Source organism: Balaenoptera acutorostrata, chromosome 4 (genome assembly GCF_949987535.1).
Source record: "Balaenoptera acutorostrata chromosome 4, mBalAcu1.1, whole genome shotgun sequence".
Classification (NCBI taxonomy): domain Eukaryota; kingdom Metazoa; phylum Chordata; class Mammalia; order Artiodactyla; family Balaenopteridae; genus Balaenoptera; species Balaenoptera acutorostrata.
In genome coordinates, this window is record NC_080067.1 from 91,836,878 (window position 1) to 91,862,509 (window position 25,632).

A 25,632-nucleotide genomic window follows, 5' to 3' on the forward strand; every position below is an offset into this window, starting at 1 on the left:
GTGGCGCATTGTAGAGTTCGAATTCTTTGAAATTCTTCACATTGTTGGGCATTGTTCTTTCACCTCCATGAAATAGTTACATTAGCAACTGGGTGGCAGTAGGACAGGGTAAACTGAGGGACTTGGGATTAAGTGTTTAGTAGTGTGCATGTGAGTTTGTGTGTGCGCGTGTGTATGCATATGCAAATGGAAGGGTAAGTCAGGCCACATATCTAAGCCAGAATGTTCACAGAGAGCAAAAATGACAAGGCAAGTAGGCATTGGCCCATTACCGCAAGGATACACATCCAGAAAATTCAGCTAAGGAAGGAGGAGCAGGCAGGTACTTCAGTTATAGGCAGTCAAGACTCAAATCCAAGAGGTGAAAGAGCAGGCAATGGAGAACAAGGGGTCAGAAATAAAAGGCCATTAGAGTCTGTGCAGTAAATATTCAAGGTCCATGCAAAGCCTTTATATAATGGGGAGGGGTCCCAAGGGCAAGATGACAACATCTTCTTGACTGGTTTCAGTTGTGGCTAAGCATGACTGTGACACGAGACAAAGAGATACACCTGACTGGAAGAAGTTTACTTCAAAAGCATTTATAGGCAGATGAATCTTTTTTTTTTTTTTTAGTAAATCAACAGTGCAAATTTGGGGGCATTATGTCTTAAAGCAGCTCTAACTTATTAAAGCTTACTAGGCCTTTTTGTCTTGGCTACTACAACATTAACCTGCATAACATTGTTCTGTTTGTCTCTGTGGGCACTGATTCGTAATTGGCAGTACTGAAGAGGAGTTGGAAGACTGGTGGAGTAAAAGGTTTTGAGTTTCTGGTTTGAGGGGTACCTTTCTCTTGATCTTGTTTCCATCTTTTGCTCTGCTTTTTGGGACCCAAGGAGCACACCTAAGGAGAATCCTTGAGATTTTTCAGAGACCTGCATATACAAGACAAGCACATTTTTCTCTCATTCTGTTGACTTTCACGGCTTATGTTTGGTGGATGGTTATGATGACAAACTCTTGGTCTCTTTATTGTTTTTCTAAATACTTGCTCTGCATAAGAGGTCAAGGTGGGAGTTGGGAGGTTGGGGGGATGGGGTTTTGGGATGGAGGGGATGTAAGAGTGTGAAGAGAAGGTCTCATCCCGCCAAATCTACTTTGAGAATTCTATGGTTTTTCACACCGCGCACTTGACTCTTAAAATGCTGATTGTACATTGTGGTTGGACCTGAGATGAGGGCATAGGAGTGTGTCTATTTAAAGTTGTTGCCTGAAATTTCAAACCAGAGGAGTTAACTGGAAAGAACAGAGGGCTAGTGAACTTGAAATGTGAGTTTTACTCCCAGCTTTGTCACCAAGACACTTTGGGACCTCAGGCAGATCATGTAACCCTTCTGTGCTTTAGTTTTGGCTGTGTCATTGAACAGGCATTAACATAAATGATCATCAAGAATTTTTGATGACATGAGAAAATGCTCATATCAATATAATATTAAGTGGAAATATTAGGTCATAGACTCAGTTAAGAAACTTGCCTAGTATCATCAGATTAGTAATCGTCCAGCAGAGACTCAACCCATGGTCTTTTTAAGTATTCCATGCCCTCAAGCACCTGATTTCACTGTCTTAAATTGACTCACTGGAAGGAAAGCTTGAGAAGGGGAAGAGGGGAAATATATATAGTTTACTCTTTGGCAAGAGGCAAGATGGAACTGCTAGCTTAAAGAAAAAAAATGCATGTTATTTAATTTTTTTCCTGTTTGCAATGTTTTCTTCCCCTTCCTGGGGAGTTTTGCCTTGGGGTAGGAAACTCTTAGCACATAGAGGAGTTTTTTCCTCCCAAACATAATCTAAATACCTATGAATAGTCACATTAAGGCAGGTGTTTTTTGTGTTTTTTTTTGGTAACTCTAAATTCCAGACGTGTGGCAACTAAAGATGAGTATTTATTTGTAATTTGGTTCAAATGATCATTCTAGCTCTTCCAACATGAAAGTGAATGGGAATAAGTACTGAATTGTGATAGACAGTATTATGCTCCCCCCAAAGATGTCCGTGTCCTAACCCCTTGTAAATGTGTAGCCTTACACAGGAAAAGAGACTTTGCAGATGTGATTAAGTTAAGGATTTTGAAATGCGGATATGATCCTGGATTACCTGGGTGGTCCAATGTAATCACAAAGGTCTCTATAAGAGGGAGGCAGGAGAGTTACCACCAGAGAAGATATAACAAAGGAACAGGGGTGGGAATGATGCAGCCATGAGACACAGAATTCAAGTGACCCCTAGAAGCTGGAAAAGGCAAAAAATAGATTCTCTCCATGTGTCCAGAAAGAACACAGCCCTGCCAACACCTTTATATTAGCTCTATAAGATCTATTTTGGACTTCAGACCTCTAGAATGGTAAGATAATTAATTTGTGCTGTTTTAAGCCACTCAGTTTGTGGTAATTTATTACAGTAGTAATAGGAAAGTAATACACTTATGATGCTTCTAGAGTTGTATGTGACTCCCATTATAGACAGTAATTACATAAGAATTTTCAAGGGAAAATCTTTTATTCTAAACTTGATTACTGAGGCTATACACCTCTTCAAACTGGAGATAACTCCTAAAAGTTATGATGACTGGGAAATTTACAGGATGGGTCAAATATAGAGAAATATCCTATTTTGCTTTTTAAACCAAATTTAGACAAATCAGTTTATCTTGGGCACGTTCAATGCCTTACTGTAAAGTTTATCTGTGTACAGCAGAAGTGAGAAGAGGACCAATGAGCTGAAAGATAACTCAATCAATCCACTTCCTCCGTCTTTGCTTCAGTGCTTCATACAGGAAATCTATTGCTGTGTCAAGTTCCAGAGAAGTTTCTTCTGTTCCAAGTTACTAATCAGGCTGAAACACATAGAGTTGAAGGAAGGGGCTAGGAGGAAAGAAGTGTCGTGCTGCTAATGGGCTAAGAGGATCCAGCACGGAGAAGTGGACCAAAGAGAGCCTCACCATGTCCATAGCTCCTTTTACACCTGTGTGGAGGAACAGTGCTGAGTGAAGGGCAGAAAATAAGAAAACAGAAATGCTCTGCACTTGGATAACTTCAGATCTTCAGCTACCACTGATTTTGACTCTCTTCTTAGTTACAGGTGGGTTTGAATTCACTTTGGGAGGGTGACAGGAGAATGACTGGTGAGAAACCTGGTCTAAGCTTTTCCTGAGCTTTCTTTGCCTTTCTTATGGAGCAGAGCACGATAAATGCAATCTGAGATATGGGGGACGGGGTTTCCTTCTAAATTTACTTCACTTTATTATTCTTATTTTCCTCTTTGTCTTACTTATTTTATTTTGTGTCCTACTACACTATACATATCTCTATAATTTGCCCCACTGCCCATTTCCTTATTCCCCCTCCCCCTTTTTTGAACGAGACAGAATTAATTTCTAGTAGCAATTCAAGTCACCTGAAAAAAGTGGAGCTATTTTCGTCTCCCCCTCTTAAAAAACTTAAATAATAATCCCAACCTATTTATGTCCATATTGTTAACAGTATAAATTAGGAAAGTTTATTGCTTTCTTGTCACTTTCGATGACCAGGCACTTTTAAAAATATAATACGTTCAGGAGTTTGGTGGTGCATCTGTGATGTAGGTCTGCATTTATCTTTAACATGTGTGGGCTGTCAGAGACAGTTTCTGGGTTAGAAGATACGTTCTTCAACGTCTAGGTTCCTGCAGGAGTTGTGGAGAACTTGGGGCTATTGCGGGGCTGTCCTGGTTTCACTATAGAGGGTTGGTAGGAGTGGGAGGGAGTTTTCAGGTTTCACTTTTAGTAGATGGAAGCAGCTGCAAGGAAACATTTGGTTTTAAATTTTATAGTTTGGTAATTGAAGGAAGAAAAGTATTTTTTCTCATATAAATGACTTTAAAATACTGTCTATCTTCCAGCAAAACATCTGTTTTTCTGCATGTTAATCTTATTGGTGAGCACACGTAAAGTAACTATACTGTAGTACTGTACTTTTCTATGGAGCATTTTCACATACTTTTTCTCCTCTGATCTGCACAGCAACCCAGTGAAGCAGGCATAGAAGACATTTCTCCATCTTACAAAGGTAGAAACTGGGGCATAGAGAGGTGAAATGATTTGTCCAAGGTTACATTACTAGTATATGACAGTCATACCCAGTAATAATATACCTCTGTAAGTATCACTAAACATTTGAATGGGCAGTTTTCCTCAATACTTAGCCATTATGCTTTTCACTAACAAGTGCCACTAAGCCAATACTTAGTTATAAACTGAATGGAGTATTTACTCACTTAAAAAAAAAAAATCAAGTGATCTGAATCTTTCAATAGTTGAGGTCTTGTTGTAGAAAGTTTTTAAAGAAACCTGTGCAGGACCCAACTTGGCAGGGAATGTCAGCTAGGCAATGAGCTATTTATGTCAAGTTGCACTATGACTTTTGGGTAAAAGAAAAAAGATCAGGATTAAAACATAATCAATAATTTTGAATTTAATGTTTTAAAGGTTTGGATTTTAAAATGTTTCTAACCACAACTAGGCGATACTACAAATATCAAATCTCTGAAATCTGTGCTTCTATAATTATAATGTTATCAGAACGTTTAGGATAAAGATATGGAAAAGCAAATTACTTTATATGCAGTGATTTGGCATGATAAATTCACCATGAAATAATTCAGAATAATGATATGCAAAGCACTTGGGGCATGAGTTTAGATCTTTATCACTAATACTTCTTTGTTGTTAATGCTGCCAAACAGAAATAACTCACTTTATTATACAAGACAAACTCACAAAGGAGAAAGAGAGCTAATGACTTCACTGTAAACAACATACTATTTTTAAAAATCCACTTACTTTTTTGTTTTACTTATTTGTTTATAAATTCAAGCAGTGTGGTAGTTGATAGACAAGATTTATTAAGAAAATACCTGAGAGGGAAAAATAAAAACAATGCTAATCATCCACTGCAGAGTAAAGCTCTCCAACCCTGTGTCTGGTCCCCTTCCCTCAAACTCCCTTTACCCCACACCACTTCTTCTTTTTTATTTTATTCTATTGTCTTCTAGATTTTTTCTTGTGTTCAAATTATATTTTGATGTCCCCATTAAAATCTTTTATAAAGATCCTATCGTTTATAAAAGTCACAGATATTGAGATTATGAGTTACTGAGAAGGAATCCTCCACCTTTTTTCTTCTTGGGCTAATTTTGACCATTTGTTATTATCTCCCAGTAGGGGGCAGGCAGTAACAAGAAGAGGAGATGATAAAAATCAAGGCAGGGCTGTTTGGTAGCTTCAGCGGTTTGCAAAAAACCGAAAAAGAGATTAAAAGCAATTGAGAAAAAGAAGGTGTTTGTCCTCATTAATTTCAGTCTTCTCTTCCTTTTCTAATTTGTGATAGCTGTGAATTTACACATTATAGTAATTTTTAGGTGTAGTTTCCTCTAAACATCCATGCTTAAACAATTAATAAATGAACCAAAAGTCTTTATATAGTCTTGTATATAAAGTGTGTGTCTGTGTGTGTGTGTCTGTGTGTGTGCGTGTGTGTGTGTGGGAATAGGGCCTAAAAATTGTTAGCAATCTAAATTAGAGAGATCAAGTTAAGGTGAAACAAACGGAGAACATTTTCAGTCAGTCTTGAAATTGTGTATGAATCTAGTAAAAATCCAAAGATAGGAGAAATTATGGTGGGTTGGACTTATTGAAGCCTTTATGGAAGAGATGGGTCTTGAAAGGTTTGGATAGATGCGGAAAGGCAGAGATAGAAAGTGGGAGGAGGAGACGTGTAGCATGATCAAAGGCAAGGTTGTTCAGGGAGAAAAAGAACTCTTAGCTTCATGGATCAGAGATTGGTTGTTATATGATTGCAGGAAATAAGGCTGAATTTCAGGGGTCCTTGATCTCTAAACAAAGAAACTTGGATACTGTACACTAGTCAGGAAAATAATATAATAAAACAATATTTTGGAGAAAAATGTGGCATCGGTATCTCACTGAGTGGGAGTGGCACTTGGTAAAGCTTTATTCTGAAGTAGGGGCAAGAGCTCCTACCCTTGAGTTTACATTTTAGGAAGGCCCATGATATTACTGAGAGACATCGGCAGCTGAGAAGGGAAGTTTCTTTGCAGAGGAAGATGTTAAATTCAGTATAGAGAGGGCAAACACATAGGATGAAAATCCCTAAGAGTACTTGGAAGTATAGCACATCCAGAATTTGTGGATGGAGGATCCCACAAAGAGAGTACACATGAAGAGATAAAAATAATAGAATAAACTCTAGAGATTTTTGGATTTGGGTCCTAGGAGTGATAATTATTTCTTCCTCTCTATAACAGAGAGTAAGATCTGAGAAGAGATGGGAAGGGAGACAATCTGCTGTATAAATGGAATGCTTCACTTTTAATAAGAGGATAGAAACTCTTCTGAAATTGCAGAGTAAGATGAGAAGTTGGATGTAAGGATGCTAATAGGTTGAGGATAGAAATAAGGAAATGGGAACAAATGAGAGTTCCACAGTAGATAAATTCCTTCCCAATAAAGTCATGAGTATTTCAGTTAATGGTGCTAGTTAATAAGATAATTCAGTTTTCATTTGGTTTTATGTTGTATCTGAAAAATCAATCTGTACAGTGATTAAAATGTAGTAACTTTTAATATATACTTTTGCCTCTTCCCCCTTGTTGTCATCAACACACATTTGATAATTCCTAAATGGGATTAGGGAGCAGATCTGTGGTTATGAAATGACTTTGGACTGTGTGATGCTAACTGCTCCTAAGAATCAAACCATTACTTTTTTTTATAGTTATAAACTTTAAAAGTTGAGTTTTGAGCAGAGAATGTTTATTAGCGAGGACCCTTGGAAGAAACAGCTGGAAAGTAGGACAAGGGAGCAGAGGGAGAAGTCCACCAGCAATCTTAACCATGACCCTCATCTGACCCCTCATGGGGGTCTCTAGAGTTAGGGAAATTTTTAATCACTATTTTCTTCAAATATTTTATCTATCAACTTTCTATGCTACTTCATTGCAGGTCCCTATAGCTATTATAGGTTGTTTTTTTCAATTTTTTTTTCTCTCTGCTCTTCAGATTGGATAACTTCTATTGATATATTTTTAAGTTTGCTAACAATTTCCTCTCTCACTTCTCTTAAGGTCATCCACTGAATATTTTATTTCAGATATTGTATTTTTCAATTTTAGAGTTTCCATTTATTTTGTAACTTGTCTCTTTTCAATCTGTGGAGATTTTTTGTTTTTTCATTCATTGTGAGTCTATTTTCTTTTATATCACTGAGCATAGTTTAATATTTACTTTATGGTCCTTTTCTGATAATTGCAGTATCTGTGTCAATTTGAGGTTGATTTCCCTTTAATGTTTTTTTTTTTCTTCTAAGAATGGGCCACATTTCCCTGGTTCTCGGTAGGGTGAGTAATTTTGTTTAGATTGTGAATATTACATCTTAGAGTCTATATTCTGTTATATTACTTTGTTGATTTTTTTTCCCCAGAAAACATTTACCTTGGTGGAACTCAAACTAAAAACTCTCTCAGACAGTATTTTATTTCATTATTTTTTTTAAAAAATTTATTTATTTATTTATTTATTTAGGCTGCACCAGGTCTTAGTTGTGGCACGCGGGATCTTTGTTGTGGCATGTGAACTTTTAGCTGCGGCATGCGAAATCTTAGTTGCGGCATGCATGCAGGATCTAGTTCCCAGACCAGGGATTGAACCCGGGCCCCCTGCATTGGGAGCATAGAGCCCTACCCACTGGGCCACCAGGGAAGTCCCATCTCTTGGACAGTATTTTAAATCTCGGTGCTTTTACCTTTAGCTAGTTGGCTTCAAGTGTGCCCTGCCATGTGGGGCTTGGGGTCAGCCAGAGAGGTGGGTACAGTTTATACACAGAATTTAGAACTCTAGCTCTCTCTCAATTTCAAGAGACCAAGGTTGCCCCAAAATTTATCTTCTTGTTCTTCAGAGAACTGTGGGTTTTCTATTAGAGTTTTAGCTGTCCAGTGTCATGCCAACTGCAGCCTTTCCTGGGACTAGAAGTGGTAAATATGGGAAACTTTCTTTCTTTCAAGGATTGATACCTCTCAAGAATCTTCTTGCTTTTTCTACTTGCCAGTGGCTTCAAATAGTTGTTTTTCTATTTTGTCCAGAATTTGTGGTTGTTATGTGTGGAAGCTTACTTGTCCATAAACAAAGTAGAACTTTCTTCAAATCTATGTCTTTTTAATATCATTGTGTTTTTACCAAGTGATATTGATTTGGTTGGTTGTATTGTCTTGGACATTTAGATCAAATGTATTATATTATTAAATGCCTTTTTGTTTTCTAAATTTCATCCATGCCTTGACTATTTTGGTGCTTTTCATTTTTCTCAAGAAAATCTCACTCCCCTTTCCCTTGTTTTCTAGATTCTTATATATCTCTGTATTGGACTTAAAGATCTGTCATGAGATATAATTCTAACCGCTAGCTATGTCATCTTTAAGAAATTACTTGCCCCCCCTTTAAATAGTAATTTCCTCATTTGTGAAATAAAGGAGATGCATGACACTATTGAGAAGTACTGAGTTTTCAGACAGGAAGGATTTTAGAAACCTTCAAATTAAATTCTTTCATTTTATACATGGGCAAATAAAGCCCAGAAATGTTTAAGGAATTACTAAAGACATAACCCAACTTTTTAGTGGATAAGCTGAGCTTGGAAATCCTCCATAGCACCAAAAATAGAGGGGAAAATGGATGTGGCAAGCATATGTGGGAGAATCTACGGTTTTTTAGATGTGATGTACTTGAAGTAACAGCAAGCATTCAAGTGAAGAGAAATAGCAGCTTAAGGGTTGAGATTTTTGTTTAGGAAAAATAAGTCAAGGCTAGCATGTGGGCTAGTTTTTCTGTCAGTCAATAAGTAAGTGGGTGTCTGCCATGTGTCAGACACTATGCTTCATGCTGCAGATACTTGAATAAGACAGACATTGATCCTGCTCTCATGGACCTTAGAATCTGGTAAGAAAGGTAGATATTAACTAAATCATCGCAAATAATTAAACAATATAAAATGTGTAAAGAGAAGTATAGGGTGGCATGGAAATGTGTAATTGGTAAGTCTGATCTGGTCTGAGGGTCAGGGAAGACTGCCCTGTGGAAGTGAGGTTTAAGATGAAGATGAGCAGAAAATAGCTAGGCAAGGAGGGTTGAGGGGATGAACATTCCAGAGAGTCAAACAGCCTGTATGAGGGCAGAGGGAGCTACACTGCGACTGAAGTGGTAAAACAAGGAGAGAGCAACTGTGTCAAGGTCCAATTCAAATTCTGGAGGTGGGAAAGGATGGTGAGAGAAGGTATAAAGAGAAAGAGGGGCAGGCGAGACTTGGGGCAATACCTTTATTATGGTGCCTGAGGAGACAGGCAGGCTTGCAAATGAGGAGACAGATAGAGAGAAGCACAGGGTAGTGGTAGAGGTGAAGGAAAGGGGTTTTAGAGGGAGAGGAAAATAATAGCATCAAAATACGCCAAGCAACTCAGGAACATAAGCATTGAAGAAAGGTCTAAAGTTTGACTGTAAAGGGCCTGGTGACCTTCAAAATTGTGGTTTGAATGGAAGGGTATAAGAGCCACAAATTGCTGACATAGAGGATGGAGTGGGTGGGGGGGAAATTGAGGCTGTGGGCTTAGACCACTAATTCTATGTTAATTTTCTATCAACATAGGGGGAGCCTGAGTATGTTCAAACTGTGTCATTGGAGAACAGTCAGTGATTCGGTAAAGATATTTTCCCAAACAGGGTGTTCGCATATGCAGTTTTAAATTGTTTAGTGATTTCTTTTCTTTGTCCTTGCCATTTTGTTACTTTACCATGAAATACTATGCCATCTTCCCTACAATTTATCTATTACGTAATATGGGAGTATCTGGTTATAGGATTTATTTTTGTGGTATTGACAATTTTTGAAAACATGTTCAAGTAGTAAATAGTGGTAGATTCAAAATTATTAAATCTAGTTGTTTTTATTCTCCAAAATATCATTCTCTCTGCTTTTTTTGGCTCTCTCCTACATGTTACCCAGAGGTTGTTCTAAGCCAGTAATTTTAAGCCAGTTGCCAGACACAGTCACCCGCAGGGCCTAAAATATTAAAGATACAGTGGTGGTATCTTAAGCCTACTTAATCAGACCTTTCAGGGCATCTGGACTTTCACAAATCTTTGCAGGTTATTCTGCTGGGAGCTAGGATTAAGAACACTGTTTTAGGTCTTTCTTCATTACCCAAACTATCCCTGTTGTCCCAGATCTACAGGCTGCTATAGATCAGATTCTGCTCACCTTCAGATTTACCCATCATCCAATGTGGACTTTAACTTCCCCAAATGATAAGGTTTCTGAGGGCTAACGCCTTGCCTTATTCATTCTACCATCCCCAGAGCTCTGCACAGCTACCTGAAGCTGAGTATGTATACTCAGAAAACGTCTGTCAACCTAAACTTCCTCAAAATGTCTCTTGTATCTGTAACCACTCTTGCCCTTTATGCTTCTCTCTCAGAAACCAAGTGTCAGTCTTCAAAAGCAAGCCTCCACTTTGTGTTTGTCTCATCTCCTCCCCCTACCTCTAGGATCCTGCTTTACCAGTTAGCCTCCTTCATTCTTGTAACTTCTAGCGCTCCCTCTTTCTGTCTACAAATATGCTATGTTCTCCTCTCTTCTTAAATACCCTCTCAGTCCTCATAGTTCCAGATATTGCCCCATATCTCTCTTTCAGGTTTGACATGAAAGGATAAAGCCACTGTCCCATTCTCCCATACCTTCAAGGTCAAACTTCTTGAAAGAGCAAGTCTACATTTGTTGACAATTGCTTCTGCTTGGCCCCTTGCAGTCTGTTCTGCCCCTCCCTCTGTACTATAACACTACTTTCTTACAGCTCCTAAATGTCTCTGATGACCTTGTTAGCAAATCATAAAGCCTCTTAGTCCTTACTTTAAGACTTTTCATACATGATTTGACCTTGATTATTTCTGTCTTGAAATCTCTTTCCCTGGCTTCAAGACACTGCATTTACTTTCTACTTTTCCTCATCATTTCTGCTAACTTCACTTCCTCCAACAGATCCCTAATTTTAAATGTTTTCAAGACTCTGGTTGTGGCCTCTTCTCTAATTTCCACAGAGACAGCAATTTGGCAGCCCATGGGCTGGATCTGGCTTGAAGAGACTTTTGACTGGTTCATGTAATATTTTTAAAAATTTGAATTTGTTGCCAATATTTTTAAATTGGGAGATTTTACCCAAAAACCCTGAGATAGCGTCTAGGGTTGCTGTGAGGATTAAGCTAAATGATGTATATAAAGCACTTAATACTGTGTCTGAATTTTACAAACATTAAAAAAAAGTCATATCAATAATTATTTTGCAGTTTCCAAAGCTCTTTCATAGATATTATTTTATAACTTATTTAATTGGCCCCTACAGATCGACTTTTTGGTTGTTTCTAGTTTTTTTTCTTGGAATTAAAAACTATGCTGGAATTAATAGCCTAGAACATAAAGCATACCTTGGAGATATTGTGGGTTCAGTTCCAGACCACCACAATAAAGTGAGTATTGCAATAAAGTGAGTCACACAAACTTTTTGGTTTCCCAGTGCATATAAAAGTTATGTCTACACTATACTGTAGTCTATTAAGTGTGCAATAGCATTATGTCTAAAAAACAATGTACATACCTTAATTTAAAAACGCTATTACTAAAAAATGTTAACCATCATCTGACAACACAGGGTTGCCACAAAACTTCAATTTGTAAAAAACTTAGTAAAGTGAAGCACAGTAAAAGGAGGTATGTCTGTATCTTTGTATATTTGATATGCATATATATTCATGATCTGTCCACTGAACACACTGACCCTTGTGATCACTGATACACATTTGTACAACATCTTCCATGAGTTAGGGAACAAATCTGTCTTCATTAACTAGTTTTGGACTATGTGATGGTAACTGCCTCAAAAAAATTAGCCCAACAATATGGCTTTTATTAATACTGTGTCCTAATAAAATGATGCAGACTTTGTGACTATCGTCACACACACAAAAATTATTCCCAGAAATATGGTTTTTATTAGCATTGTGTCCTATCCATATTTCTTTTCCAAATAGCTAATTAGTTCTCCTAGTATCATTTATCAGTGGTATAAATAATCATCCTTCCCCTTACGAATTTAAATGACCACTGTTATCAGATACTAAATTCCCATATGTGTAGATAAAGCAGCTGAGGTTCAGAGAGTAATCTGTGCAAGATTACAGAGGTAATAAATGGAAGAGCCAAAATGTTAGTTGATTTTCTTACTCTAATTTTGGTGTTTTTTTTCTATTTTGTCTCTGCTAAAACTTTGGGTTTTTACCCAATATTTGGTTTACTGAACACCTAATTAGGTGTTGCCTGCTACTAAATTAATGTATTTTAAAACATAAATCACTTTCATAAAGTGTAAGAACACGAAATATATGTTGTGATACCAGGATCAATTGTTGACATTATTATGTTAAAAAAAGTAAGTATTCTTGTGTTTCTTTGTACTTATTTTAATTTTCTTGTATAGTGACATATATAATATATATTGCAAAGTGTATGATATATGTGCATTTTAAAGAACAATTATACAGTGAATATCTATGTAAATTAAGACATAGACTGTTGCCAATTCTTCCTCAATTATAGCACCCAAACTTTGCTCTAAAGGTAGCCATTATCTTTTGGGATAATCATTCTCTTTGGGGTACAATCATTCCCTGTTTTTTTTTTTACATTTTACTATGTACATATGTAGTCCCTAACAATAAAACTTATTTTGCCTTTTTTTTTTTGGTATTGTGCATAAATGGAATCATACTATGTATATTATTTTATAACTACATTTACTTACTCAGTATTATGTTTGAGATTTAGCTATATTTAAGTTTGTAGCTGCTGTTCATTAATATAAATAATTTTTATCATACAATTTCAGATGTTTACAAAATAGTTTTTTTCCCCTGGAAAAATTCTGGTGCAGAAGTAACAAATATGATTTAAAATAAAAAATTTCTTATTTTGCATTTCAGTTTCTTTCCTTTTTTGGAGGCAAGGATCATGTTAATTGAAATATTAAGCTATGAGACAGATGAAGGAGATAGTTTTAATTTTAAAAGGCATGTTTCATTTTATATTGCCAAAATGGCAAACATTTATTTTGCTTTTCTCTTCTCTTTCCATAGGAAAATACATTTGTCTCAGGGAAAAAATCCTGAAATCATTATGGGAGACTAGATTTATAGCAAAAGCTGAAACTATCTTTTTTTAGCCCTGGTCTTTCTTCAGATCTAGTATATTCCCTCCAGATACATGTCCTCTGCACATAAAAGTACTTTTATTTGGAATGTTCTCCTCTCATTCTCTTTCTTATTATCAGCTTCTTGTTCATTGGGCCATGTATTAATCACCTATTACTGCATAATAAATTACCCCCTAACAAATATTTATACTCTCACAGTGAGCCAAGAGTGAGTGAGAGAGAAAACACCAGGATAGAAGCCACAGTCTGTTTATAACTTAATCTTGGCAGTGACATTCTATCACTTCTGCTGTATTCTATTTGTTAGCAGTGAGTTAGTAAATCCAGCCCACACTAAAGAGAAGGGGATTTTACAAAGACACAAATACCAGGAAGGGGGAACAGTAGGAGCCATCTTAGAGGCTGCCTACCATGCCTCAGTACTAGGATAAGTTACTCAAGGTACATTTTATGTACTTTTCATTTATTGCTATTGCAATTTCACATAATTATTTGATTATTTGGTTAATGTGTATTGTCCCCATTAGATTGAAAGCTCCATGATAAATTGGCATTTATTGAGTGCTTAGCTATTGTAATTGAATAAATAAATATTATTAATCCAGCTTCCAGCTTCCCTCCACCAGTCCAAAAGCTCTTATATATGTGATAGGTGGTCACTAAGATACCATCTCAATGAAAGCTAGTGAAAGAAGGCAGAAAAAAACCTATTTCTTTTCTTCCAAAATTTCTCGTAAAATTAGTGCATTACTTTTCAGGTAGCTTTAGTAGAGAAAAATATCACATGAGTCTGTTATTCCAACTATTCCTGTTTCCTATTTAGAAAATAAAATTGGGGGGAAAATTGGTTATGCTTTCAATTATTCTTACAGGGGTGGGAGTACTTTTAAATTATATATCAGAAAAAAAATTGTAAATTAGGATCCCTTCCCCCAAAGTTACAAAGTTTATGGATTTTCTGGCCAATTATCATGGACTTCCACTAGTTCCCAACATGAAAATCATTGCATTAGAGGCAGAAATAGAATTAGACTATTTGGATGACAATTCATCTTATTTTCAGGACCTCTAAAGAAAACAATTCAATGTCTCTTCTTGCTTGAATCCATTCATAACTCTAAAAACTGTTGGGAAATAATACTTTTATGTCTAACCTATATCCACAATATGCAGTTTTATAAAACACAATACAAACATACAAACTAAAATGTTAAGGTTGATATTTTAAGCTTTCTGGAGCCAAAAAGTTATAGTAAAGTTTTCTATACTGTATTTACTTCACCATACTGGTGATTAGAAAAAGTTTGTGCTCAGTATAGCTAAATAAAGTTCTTCTGGCAATGTAATTTTAATTTTCTTTGTGTGATTAAGATCTCAGTCTCAGAGTTGCACTTATTTTAAATGAAACTTGAATCTTTAGGAGAGATGTATGGTTTCCTTTTTACTGGGTTTAAAACCTCAGTTTGTAATGTTTGTTGGATACCTTTCACTAGTTATTCCTTACTTATTAAGTAAGGATGACAGTCTATGTTTTGCAGAGGAGAGAACTAGAGTAAATAAATTCATTTAATTATTTATAATGATTCAGGGAAGAAGCAGAGTAAGAAGTAAAACTCATATCTCTCATATTTTCCTGCCATTGCTTAATCCAAAATCATCCAGTTCTGTATTTATTATAACTTGCAGAGTTTTGAAGTTTGAAAGCTTGAAACACCAAATATTTTCCTTGTGTAAAATATCAGAATATTCCCACAGATTTCAGTGTACTGAAATATATCCAATATATTTCAATGTATTCTATGTTCCTTCTTTTAAAGAGTTGATAGTAATTTCATTAAATGTTAAATAACAATAAAGATGACAAGATGCAAAGACCATAATAAGCAATAAGAATGACTTCTAATTAGTTCAATACTAGCATAGAAGCCTCAAGTTTTGTAGAGAAATATCAGAAGACATGTAAAAATAAAGCTATTCTACATTATTCTCTTTTACAGCTATATGGTCATTTTATTAGAGCATAGCCAGATACTTTAAGCTACAGTTTTGCTTCAATTTTAGAATTCTTTTAGCTTAAAATTCATTTGATCAGACTCCTTACTGCTTGTTTGTATTCTCCCAAAACCTTGCCAATGAATGAAAGGGCAGAAAAATCTTTAATTTTTTGTTTTCCATCTTCATACATTAGAAATAATAATCTAAGTCACTATACTGACTATTTAAGTATGGCATAATCCATGTTCTATTTTGGTTAATAACAGTTACTGAATCAGAGGTTTTTATTGAGAATGGTGAGATTATCAGAAATGCCTATCTCTAACTTTTTTAGTCAGTAGAGCCCAGCAGAGCACAGGATTTTACAATAGATAAGAACTGTTAAGTAGCACAAGAAAACCATGCGCTGTTTCTGAGAGCCTTTTTCACTCACTGGAGGAAGCCGTTGGAGTATGGGTTTGCAGAGTCAATGCCTATACAGTGTCTATTGTGTGGGTGGTATATGCTTGCTCAGGCATATGACAAGGACGATTTGGGAAAGAAAACTCAAAGCGAGTGCTCAAAGTGACTAAGAGGTTTCATTAGTAGTCAAATCACAAAACATCTTACTTCTACTGATGATTTTGACTTAGATGGAAAAGGGTTTTTTTTAGACATTATTTTCAGCACCAAGTGTTTTTCATTTGTATTTTCTTCTATGTTTATTTGTGTAGATGCATGTTCTAATATTATGTGTGTTACAACCTGATGTTTCTGATATTATTTTTAATTAAATCTAGGGATAATTTATGTACAATTAACTGCGTCCATTTAAAAGGTACATTTTGATGAGGTTTGACAGTTGTATATACCTGTGATCATCATCGCAAACAAGATACAAAACATTTCCATCATTCCCAAAATATTCCTCCATGTATATTGGTAGTCCATCCTTGTCTTCATTCCCATATCTTCAGGCAACCACTGATCTGCCGTTTGTCACCATAAATTAGTTAGCATTTTACATTAGTAGTACTCTTTTGTGTAGTGTGTAGTGTACTCTTTTGTGTCTGCCTTATTTCACTCAAGGGAATGATTTTGAGATTCAATGTTGTGTGTATTCCTTTTCATTGCTGAATAGTATCCCATTGTATGGATAACTAATCTATCTATTTGCTGACTGGCATTTGGGTTGTTTCTAGCTTCTGGTTATTTGTGAATAAAGCTGCTATGAACATTCATGCACAAGTCTTTGTGTGGACATATGTTTTTATTTCTCCTGGGTAAATACTTAGGATTGGAATGGTGAGGTTATATGTGAGCATATGTTTGACTTTTGAAAAACTGCCAGAAATTTTCTAGTGTAGTTATACTTTTTTACATTCCCATTTATAATGTGTGAGAGTTCCAATTGCTTCACATTCTTGCCAATATATATTATCAGTCTTTTTAACTTTAGCCATACTTACAGGTGTGTAATCATTATCTCACTGTGATTTAAATCTGTATTTCCTCTACGATTACTAATGTTGAACATCTTTTTGTGTATTTATTGGCAATTTGAATATCTTATTGGTGAAGTGTCTGTTCAAGTCATTTGCCTGTTTTTTAATATTGATTTTTAAAATTACTGAATTGTAAAAGTTCTTCACATATTCTACATAGCAGTCTTTTGTTAAATACATGTATTATAAATACTTTCTCCTAATCTGTGGTTTCCCTTTTCATTTTCTTAATGTTCTTTTTCAAAGAGCAAAAGTTTTAAATTTTGATAATGTCCAGTTTATCAAATTTTATTTCATGGTTTGTTATTTTGTATTATAAGAAATCTTTGTATATGCCAAAGTCACAGAGATTATCTCCTATGTTTTCTTCTAGAAGTATTACAGTCTCAGCTTTGTACATTTAAGTCAATAATCAAATTTAAGGTAATTTTTTGTGTATGGTATTAAGTAGTGGTTAAAGTTCTTTTTTTCGTCTTACATACGGATATCTAGTTGTTCCACCATCAGTTGTAAAAAAGACTTTTCTTTTCCTTTTAAATTGCCTTAACATTTTTGGTGATAATCAATAGACCACAAATGTGTGAGTCTATTTCCGGACTCTCTATTCCGCTCTATTGAAGTATGTGCCTATCCTTTAGCCAATGCCAGACTGCCTTGATCAGTGCAGCTTCAGAGTAAAGCTTGAAATTAGGTAATATGAGTCTCCCAGTCTTATTCATTTATTAACTGTTGCTTTGGCTATTGTAGGTTTGCACTCCCATATAAATTTCAGCTTCTTAATTTTCACAGAAAAGGCTACTAGATTTTTTTTTAATTAATTAATTTATTTTTGGCTGTGTTGGGTCTTCGTTGCTGCGTGCAGGCTTTCTCTAGCTGTGGCGAGTGGGGGCTGCTCTTCGTTGCGGTGCGCGGGCTTCACTGCGGTGGTTTCACTTGTTGCGGAGCATGGGCTCTAGGCACGCGGGCTTCAGTAGTTGTGGCATGTGGGCTCAGTCGTTGTGGCTCGTAGGCTCTAGAGCGCAGGCTCAGTAGTTGTGGTGCACGGGCTTATTTGCTCCGTGGCATGTGGGATCTTCCCGGCCCAGGGCTCGAACCTGTGACCCCTGCATTGGCAGGTGGATTCTCACCCACTGTGCCACCAGGGAAGCCCGGGGCTACTAGATTTTAATTAAGACTGTGTTGAATCTGTAGACCAATTTGAGGAGAGTTGACCTCTTGAGTCTTTCCATCCAAGAACAAGTATTTATCTCCATCTATATAGGTATTCTTTAATTTATCTCAGTAATATATTTTGTAGTTTTCAGTGTATAAGCCTTGTGCATCTTTTGTTAAATTTATTCCTAAGTTTTTTCTTTTACATTACTATAAATAGAATTGATGTAAAAATTTTATTTTCTAATTATGTGTTGCTAGTATATAAAAATATAATTTTTTAAAATATTATTTTAATACTATGACCTTGCTAATTTCAATTAATTCTAGGAGCTGTTTTATAGATTTCTAACAATCATGTCATCTGCAAATAAAGACAGTTTTATGTTTCTGTTTCTGATCTATATGCCTTTTTTTCCTCTTGCTTTATTGCAATCGCTAGAACCTGTAGTACAAAATTGAAAAGAAGTAAGAGCAGAAATTCTTGCTTTGTTCTTGATTTTAGAGGGGAAATATTTCGTTATTAGTATGATGTTAGCTATAGGATTTTCATAGATGCTCTTTAACTGTTTGAGGAAGTTTATTTCTATTCCTAGAGTTTTAAAAATCATGAATGCATGGTGAGTTCTGTCAAACGCTTTTTCTACATCTGCTGAAATGATCATATGTTTTTTCTCCCTTATTTTGTTAATGTGGTCAATTTCATTGATTTTTGAGTATTCAATCCACATGCATTCTTGAGAGAAACCTTATATGATCATGTTGTATTACAAGTGCTAGATTTGATTTGTTAATACTTTGTGAAAAATTTTTGTGTCTTAAAGTTTATAAGGGTTACTGCTCTCTCCTTCTTATTTGTAATGTGTTTGCCTAGTTTTGGTGAACAGTTTATTCTACACTCATAAAATGAGTAGGGAAGTGTTCCCTCCTTGTGTATTTTCTGAAGGGGGTTTGTGTGTAGAACTGATATTTCTTCTTTATTAAATGTTTGCTTAAATTTGTCAGTGTAACCAATCTGACGGGAAGATTTTTATCAACAAATTTAATTTCTTTAATAAGTATAAGGCTTTTCAGATTATCAATTTAATCCCAAATGAGGTTTGAAAGCTGTGTCTTTCAATGAATTTGTCCATTTCATCTGTTACTGAATTTGATTAGCATAAAGTAGTTAATATTTGCTTGTTATTCTTTTCATGAATGTAGTATCTATGTTAACGTCCCTTCTTTCATTCCTGATATTTGTGTTCTGTTTTTTTCTTGATAAATATGGCTATTGGTTTATAAATATTGAAGAACTTTTCAAAGAACCAGCTTTTTTTTTTTTTTTTTTTTTTTTTGTCACGCCACAGCTTGCAGGATCTTAGTTCCCCGACCAGGGATTGAATCCGGCCCCTGGTAGTGAAAGCACCGAGTCCTAACCACTGGACCACCAGGAAACTCCCAAAGAACCAGCTTTTGATTTTGCTAATTTTTGTCTTGCTTGTTTTCTGTTTTGTTGATTTCTGCTCTTCCTTTTATTATTTTCTTCTTTCTCTTTTGTTTTTAGCTTCTTCAAGTGGATTTTAGATATTTCTTGTTTTGTAATTAGTATTTAAAGCTATTAATTTTTCTGTAAGCATTGCTTTAGCTGCATATCACAAAATGTGATACTGTATACACTTTTATCTGTCCCTCTTCTTTCATTTAGCAATATGCCCTGGAGATCACTCCATAATAGTAATATAAAGATATCTCTCATTCTTTTTAGTAGTTTCATTATACTTCATTTTGTGGATGTCCCATAATTTAGACAACTAGTTCCCTATGGGTGGCTATTTGGGTTATTTCTAAAAGCCTTGCTATTACAATGTTGTAATGATGAGTCTTCTGTATATATATATTTTCATACTGTTGCCTGCATATCTTTGGGATAGATCCTGAGAAGTGATATGGCTGCGTCAAAAGGAAAATGCATATGTAACTTTGCTATTTACTGTCATATTTTCCATTATCGAATCAGTAACATTTTACATTCCCACCAGCAGTATATTGGCATGCCTATCTCTCTATAGTTGTGCAAAACAGAGTATGTTGTCAAACTTTTGGGTTTTGACTATCTTATTGGTGAGAAATGGCATTTCTGCATAGTTTTAATTTGCGTTTCTTTTACATAAATGATGCTGTACTTCTTTCTAAATGACTAAGAGACATGTATACTTCTTTTTCTGTAAACTAACTTTCCGTATCTTTAGCCCAGCTTGCTATACGGTTGTGTTGACCTTTATTTTTAACCCACCTTGAGCCAGCCACATGCCAGGGAGCTGTGCAAATCACTCTTTTAAGCACTGAGGATGAAGAATGAACAACATAGATGAAAATCCCTGCCCTCCTGGAGCTTACAATCTTGTGAGGGAGTGGTGGGTTTGGCCCATGAATTTTGGCAATTGTCTCAAATCTTCCTCCTTAGCTTAACTATTCCCATTCAGATCCAGCATTCATAATGCTTGTATCCATGTGCCATTATAATCCTGATTTTATGGACTTGCCTTTTGATGTGCTCTTTCAGACCGTTGTCTATCAGTATTTCTTCAGAAACATGGCTTGGACTTTCTTCTCCAACTCTCTCAATTTGGGTTAATTTGGGTAGTGTATTTATCCTGGTATACTTCTTAGGATCCAACCCGTGGTTCCTACTCACTGCAGGAAGAACTACTCGCACGAAAATAATTGGGCAATTGGAGCAGCTTACAAGTTGGGCGGCCTTGGCCAAATTGCTTCATCACTGTGTATATATATTTCTTCATCTCTAAAATGAGGATGATAATACCTGTCAATGGGAGAGACTAAAATGAATAACATGTGCAAATTACCAAAAATCTGTTTCTAATGTGAGTGTTCAAAAATTATTATTTATCAATGTTTTGTAAAAGAAAATGGTAGCTAAGAGAAGTAGTGTATTCAAAATTTCTCCAGAAAAACACTGTGCACTGAATTTTACTGTAAAATGTTTCTCTTTGCTGGACAGATACGTACATTGTAGATGCATTAGAAGTGTATCATTTCCTCGTGAAAACTTTTAGGAGTGTTGTGTCTTCCACAGTTAGAGCCCGCCAAGATCCAACCTCAATTCTAATCACACATCCAGTTTTTCTCACATAATGGCAATACAATACATAATGTGTAGTTCCTTGAAGATCCCATGGCTTCATGCCTTCTTCTAAATGTCATTCTTTGTGCAATTTTCTTTTTCCTTCTACCTTCCTGGAAAACTGATCTTCTAAGATCCAGCTCAAATATCATCTATTGTAGAGTCTTTCCTAATCTCTTACTACTGCACTCTTAGAATGAAACATCTCTTCTTTTTATCTTCTGGACATTATGTATACTGCTATCATCATACCAACAACTTTATGTTATTATTGTTTACATAGCTAATTTCTCGCCTGGACCTTAGGCTCATGGAGGGAAGAAGGTATTGTTTATTATGATGTCTCTATGCCTAGTGAGTATTTGCCAGGAGTTGATACCCTAAAAATGCTTATTCTCACTTAGAGCTCGCCTGATAAAATTTGAACTTAATAGACAGTTGTCTATGTGATGTGATCTCAACAATGTTTAGGAAGCTCCTTTTTTTGCTCTATACCAGCATCCAACCAACACATCACTTCTAAACTTCTTCTACCTCATCACTGGTGCCTGAAAAATCTGTACCAGATAGTACAACACTTTTTCACAATTGGAGATAGATTAAATGCATATAAGCCTGGGAGAAGAAATACTTTGACTTGAATATAAAGACAGGAGGGTGGTAAGGGGCACTCTGGACTGAAAGTAGGGGTATGCCAAACAGGTAGGAAGATCAAGTCAAAAGGTCATACTGAGACAAATTTTTCTGAGACTTTTGCTTGCCTGTCATAATTTACGTATTTATTGGCAACTGCAACCTTAAAATAGCCCAAAGGATGTGAAAAAATGTGATTTTAGGTAGGAGTCAGACATACTAATGCATATTCCTCTCTTTACTCCATATGTCTTTTCAGAATGCATAAGTGCAGTAATGGAAGATCTTGTTACATCAAACAACTCATTAATGCAGGAGATGGGCAAGGACAATTACAGTTGGGGTAATGCTCACCTTTTAATGATAATATTAATAGAAGAATGCTTGATGCTTGTATAGTTTTTATGTATAGTTTTACTTTTTAACCCCAAGGTAGGTGTATTAGTCAGGGTTCCTGAGAGAAACAGAACAGGATGTACATGTGTGTTGGGCATACATCCTGTAGAGAGAGATTCAGAGAGAGATAGAGAGAGAAAGGTTGTGTTACTTTAAGGAATCGGCTCACACGATTGCAGAGGCTTGGCAAGTCCAAAATATGCAGGGTAGGCCAGCAGGCTAGAGACCCAGGGAAGAGTTGCAGTTTGAGTCTGAAGGCAGATTGCTGGCAGAATTCCCTTTCCCAGAAGGTTAGTCTTTTTCTATTAAAACCTTCAACTGGGGGCTTCCCTGGCGGCGCAGTGGTTGAGAGTCTGCCTGCCAATGCAGGGGACACGGGTTCGAGCCCTGGTCTGGGAAGATTCCCACATGCCACGGAGCGACTGGGCCCGTAAGCCACAATTGCTGAGCCTGCGCGTGTGGAGCCTCTGCTCCGCAACAAGAGAGTCCGCGACAGTGAGAGGCCCGCGCACCGCGATGAAGAGTGGTCCCCACTTGCCACAACTAGAGAAAGCCCTCGCACAGAAACGAAGACCCAACACAGTCATAAATAAATAAATAAATAAATAAAAAAGAACGTTAAAAAAAAAAAAACAACTTCAACTGATTGGATGAGACCCACCTACATTATGGAGGGTAATTTACTTTACTCAAAATCTACTGATAAAAGATACCTTCACAGAAAAATCTCAAATAATGTTTGACCAAGTACCTGGGTACTGTGTCCTAGCCAAGTTGTCACAGAAAATTAACCGTCACAGTAGGAAAATGGGGAAGAAAGAGGGATGAACTATTCTTCTCAATTCTGGTTTCCAAATTCTTGAGAATGTACTCTGATTTGTCCTGCTGGGTGAGGTGCCTACCACTGGACCAGACAATTTTAATCAGGGTGTGGCATCTGGAAGGACTATCATCAGCCCAGATCATGTGAGGTGCCCATGATGGACGAATCCATTATGGCTAGGGAACGGGTGGAGGCTGCGTTACCTTGTACAGAATAGTTTTACATATAAAATGAGGTGTCACATAAATGGGGAATCATTGATTAACAGCTTATAAATGTAATTTTCAAATGTTCACATGTTTTTTTCCATATAGTGATGGAACAGCTTCTAATTTCTCTTTTTCAAGGATTTTTGTGTAATTTTAGTTATGGTTCATTGATTTTCTATTATGTTGTATACAAGCTCTTGTGGAGAAATAATAGTTTTCACTCCATTTAAATATCTAAGATTGATTTCACCTACTTTCCTCTGAATATTTTCTAGCTTCAACAATTACTTCATCTATGGACAGAAAGCAGAGCACTGTAACACCTCCTGCAGAAGGTAGTATGCTGTTTTTGGTTTTTGTTTGTTTGTTTGTTTTTTTGAGGCCAGTACTGAAGCATGGAATGTTGAGCTTCCTTAGAAACATAGTCGATGGTCTGGACCAAGTGCCAGCCTCGTGCCCAGTTGAAGAATATGGTGATCTGAATGCTGTGGGATGAGGGACCTGAATGACCTCACCCATCTACCCCTAAAACAGTTCAATTCCACTGGAAGACTGTGGAGCTTTCTCTATCAGGCACTGTGCTGGGCTTTGTGGGGAACATAAAGATGAGCAAGATGAGCAAGACGATCAGAGAGCCCCCAGGGAGCTCAGTTTTGTGGGGGAACCCCGACAGGAGCACAGTTATCACACAGGCAGAGGAGGTAAGCACTCACATCGAGTGTACCAGGAGTGTACAGAGGGAGTGATTAAGCACCAAGGCTTAGAGAAGGCCTCACAGATGATGTAGCATGTGAATCAGGTCTTAAAGGTAGAGTATCTTAATAGAAAAAGAGCATCGCGTAGGGCACCTTAGAGAGTGAAAACGATGTGAGAAATGACATAGAAATGGAATTGTGCTCGGTGCTTTTTTCTGCAGTTTGGGGGAATGTAGTGGATGATAAGATTGCAAAGTGAGTCAATGTGAAAACGAGGGCTTTCAAAGCCAATACGAAGACATTTAAACTTATTCTTCAGGCAGTGAGAGATCTCTGGAGGGTTTTAGAGTTGAGGGAATCACATCTGTTTTGCAGAATGATGTACTGGCTGCAGTGTAAGGTATGAACTGAAAGGAGAAGAGTTTTGAGACAGAGAAAGAAGTTAGGAGGCTTTTGCAGCAATCCAGGTACATGGCAATGAGGACTTAATCTAGGTTATGGTTGTGAGAAAAGAAAGGAAATGCCCCAAAGCTAATAAGAATTTGTCAGTGTGCATAAGGCTGGATGAGACTGGAAGATATTTGTAGACAAAGGATGCAGAAAAGATGGGATGTGACTGCTGGTTTGGGAGCAGAGATGAGAATCTACTATCTTCTCAGTGAAGCAAGAAGTGAAATCACCCTAGCTGATCACAGGAGCATATGGAGAATATATCTGTCAGACAGGTGCCAAACCCACTGAGTGTTGTAGAGGTACTGGCCATTGTGTAACTTATCACAACAGGTATGAAAAAGGAAAAAAGAGGATGAAGAAAGGGTGAAAAAATAACAATAACATAAGAACTATCATTATAGGTGTAGGGTGATTGACTGAAGTTTATAGAATGTAAGAAGGTGAAAGAACAGAGACTATCTGCAGTGCTTGGAATCCTCACCATCAGAGTTACTTCTTTGGATACTGAGCCCCTGTTCAAATACATGTTTATTTGATTAGCACGAACTTTCTTTTACAAAAATGAGTCAGATATTGAGGTTAAATATTAGGCAAAACATTAAAGCCTTATACTGCTTATAAGCTAAACTTCCAAATCCCAAGAACACCAGGACATTCACAACTTGCTGTCTTGCCAGTCTCTTATTTTTCTGGTTTTATCTTAATCACGATTCCCTTATGCACATATATGCTTCCCACACCCAACCTCTAGCAGTTCTCTCACAAGCCATGTTCTTGCTTCTCTCCAAGCCTTTGCCAAATTGGAGTTTCTCACTATGAGGGGATGCCACTTGGAGTGATGGAAAGAGCATGGATTTACCTGCCCTCTTAGATCTGCATTAAAATCCTCCCTCTTCCTTCATCTAGTAATATGATCTTTATTTGGCCATGAAATGCAAAGGCTTGAGTACATCACAGAGGAGGCACATGACACCAAAAGAGGAGAGGAGAAATATTAAATGCAAAGTTTAGAAAAAATAAGCTTCATCCACATAAAAATTTTGCCATACCACAGCTGGTTCTGTTCATGTTAAACTGATGAAATCAATGACACTCTCCTTTGTTACAGGTGACTTGTGACAGATACACCTAATCACCTGTCAGCAAACCCCTTTCTGTCAGGGACACATGTCAGCTTATGGGAAAGTGTGAGCTTCTACATTAGGAGATGCTTGCCGGTCTTAATTTGTACTTTAAAATATGGAAAAATAGGTCAATGCTATATTTAATACTGATAATGATATTGAACGTATGGAAACAAAATCTGTGAGCAAGGTTC

General features: G+C 36.6%; 1 protein-coding gene across 2 annotated transcripts in view; it reads left to right on the top strand.

Moving 5' to 3' along the window:
* The first annotated feature begins 2,855 nt into the window (after positions 1 to 2,855).
* The window catches only part of CD200R1 (CD200 receptor 1), a 32,808-nt gene continuing 10,031 nt past the window's right edge, over positions 2,856 to 25,632 (top strand). The window contains exons 1-3 of one of the 2 annotated variants that reach the window (XM_007181928.2): positions 2,856 to 3,123; positions 21,998 to 22,081; positions 23,442 to 23,501. In XM_007181928.2, coding sequence (XP_007181990.2) covers positions 3,057 to 3,123; positions 21,998 to 22,081; positions 23,442 to 23,501 — 211 coding nt within the window. In that variant the 5' untranslated portion in view covers positions 2,856 to 3,056. The remainder of the gene's footprint in view (positions 3,124 to 21,997; positions 22,082 to 23,441; positions 23,502 to 25,632) is intronic. The other variant, XM_057545540.1, reaches the window with a different exon arrangement.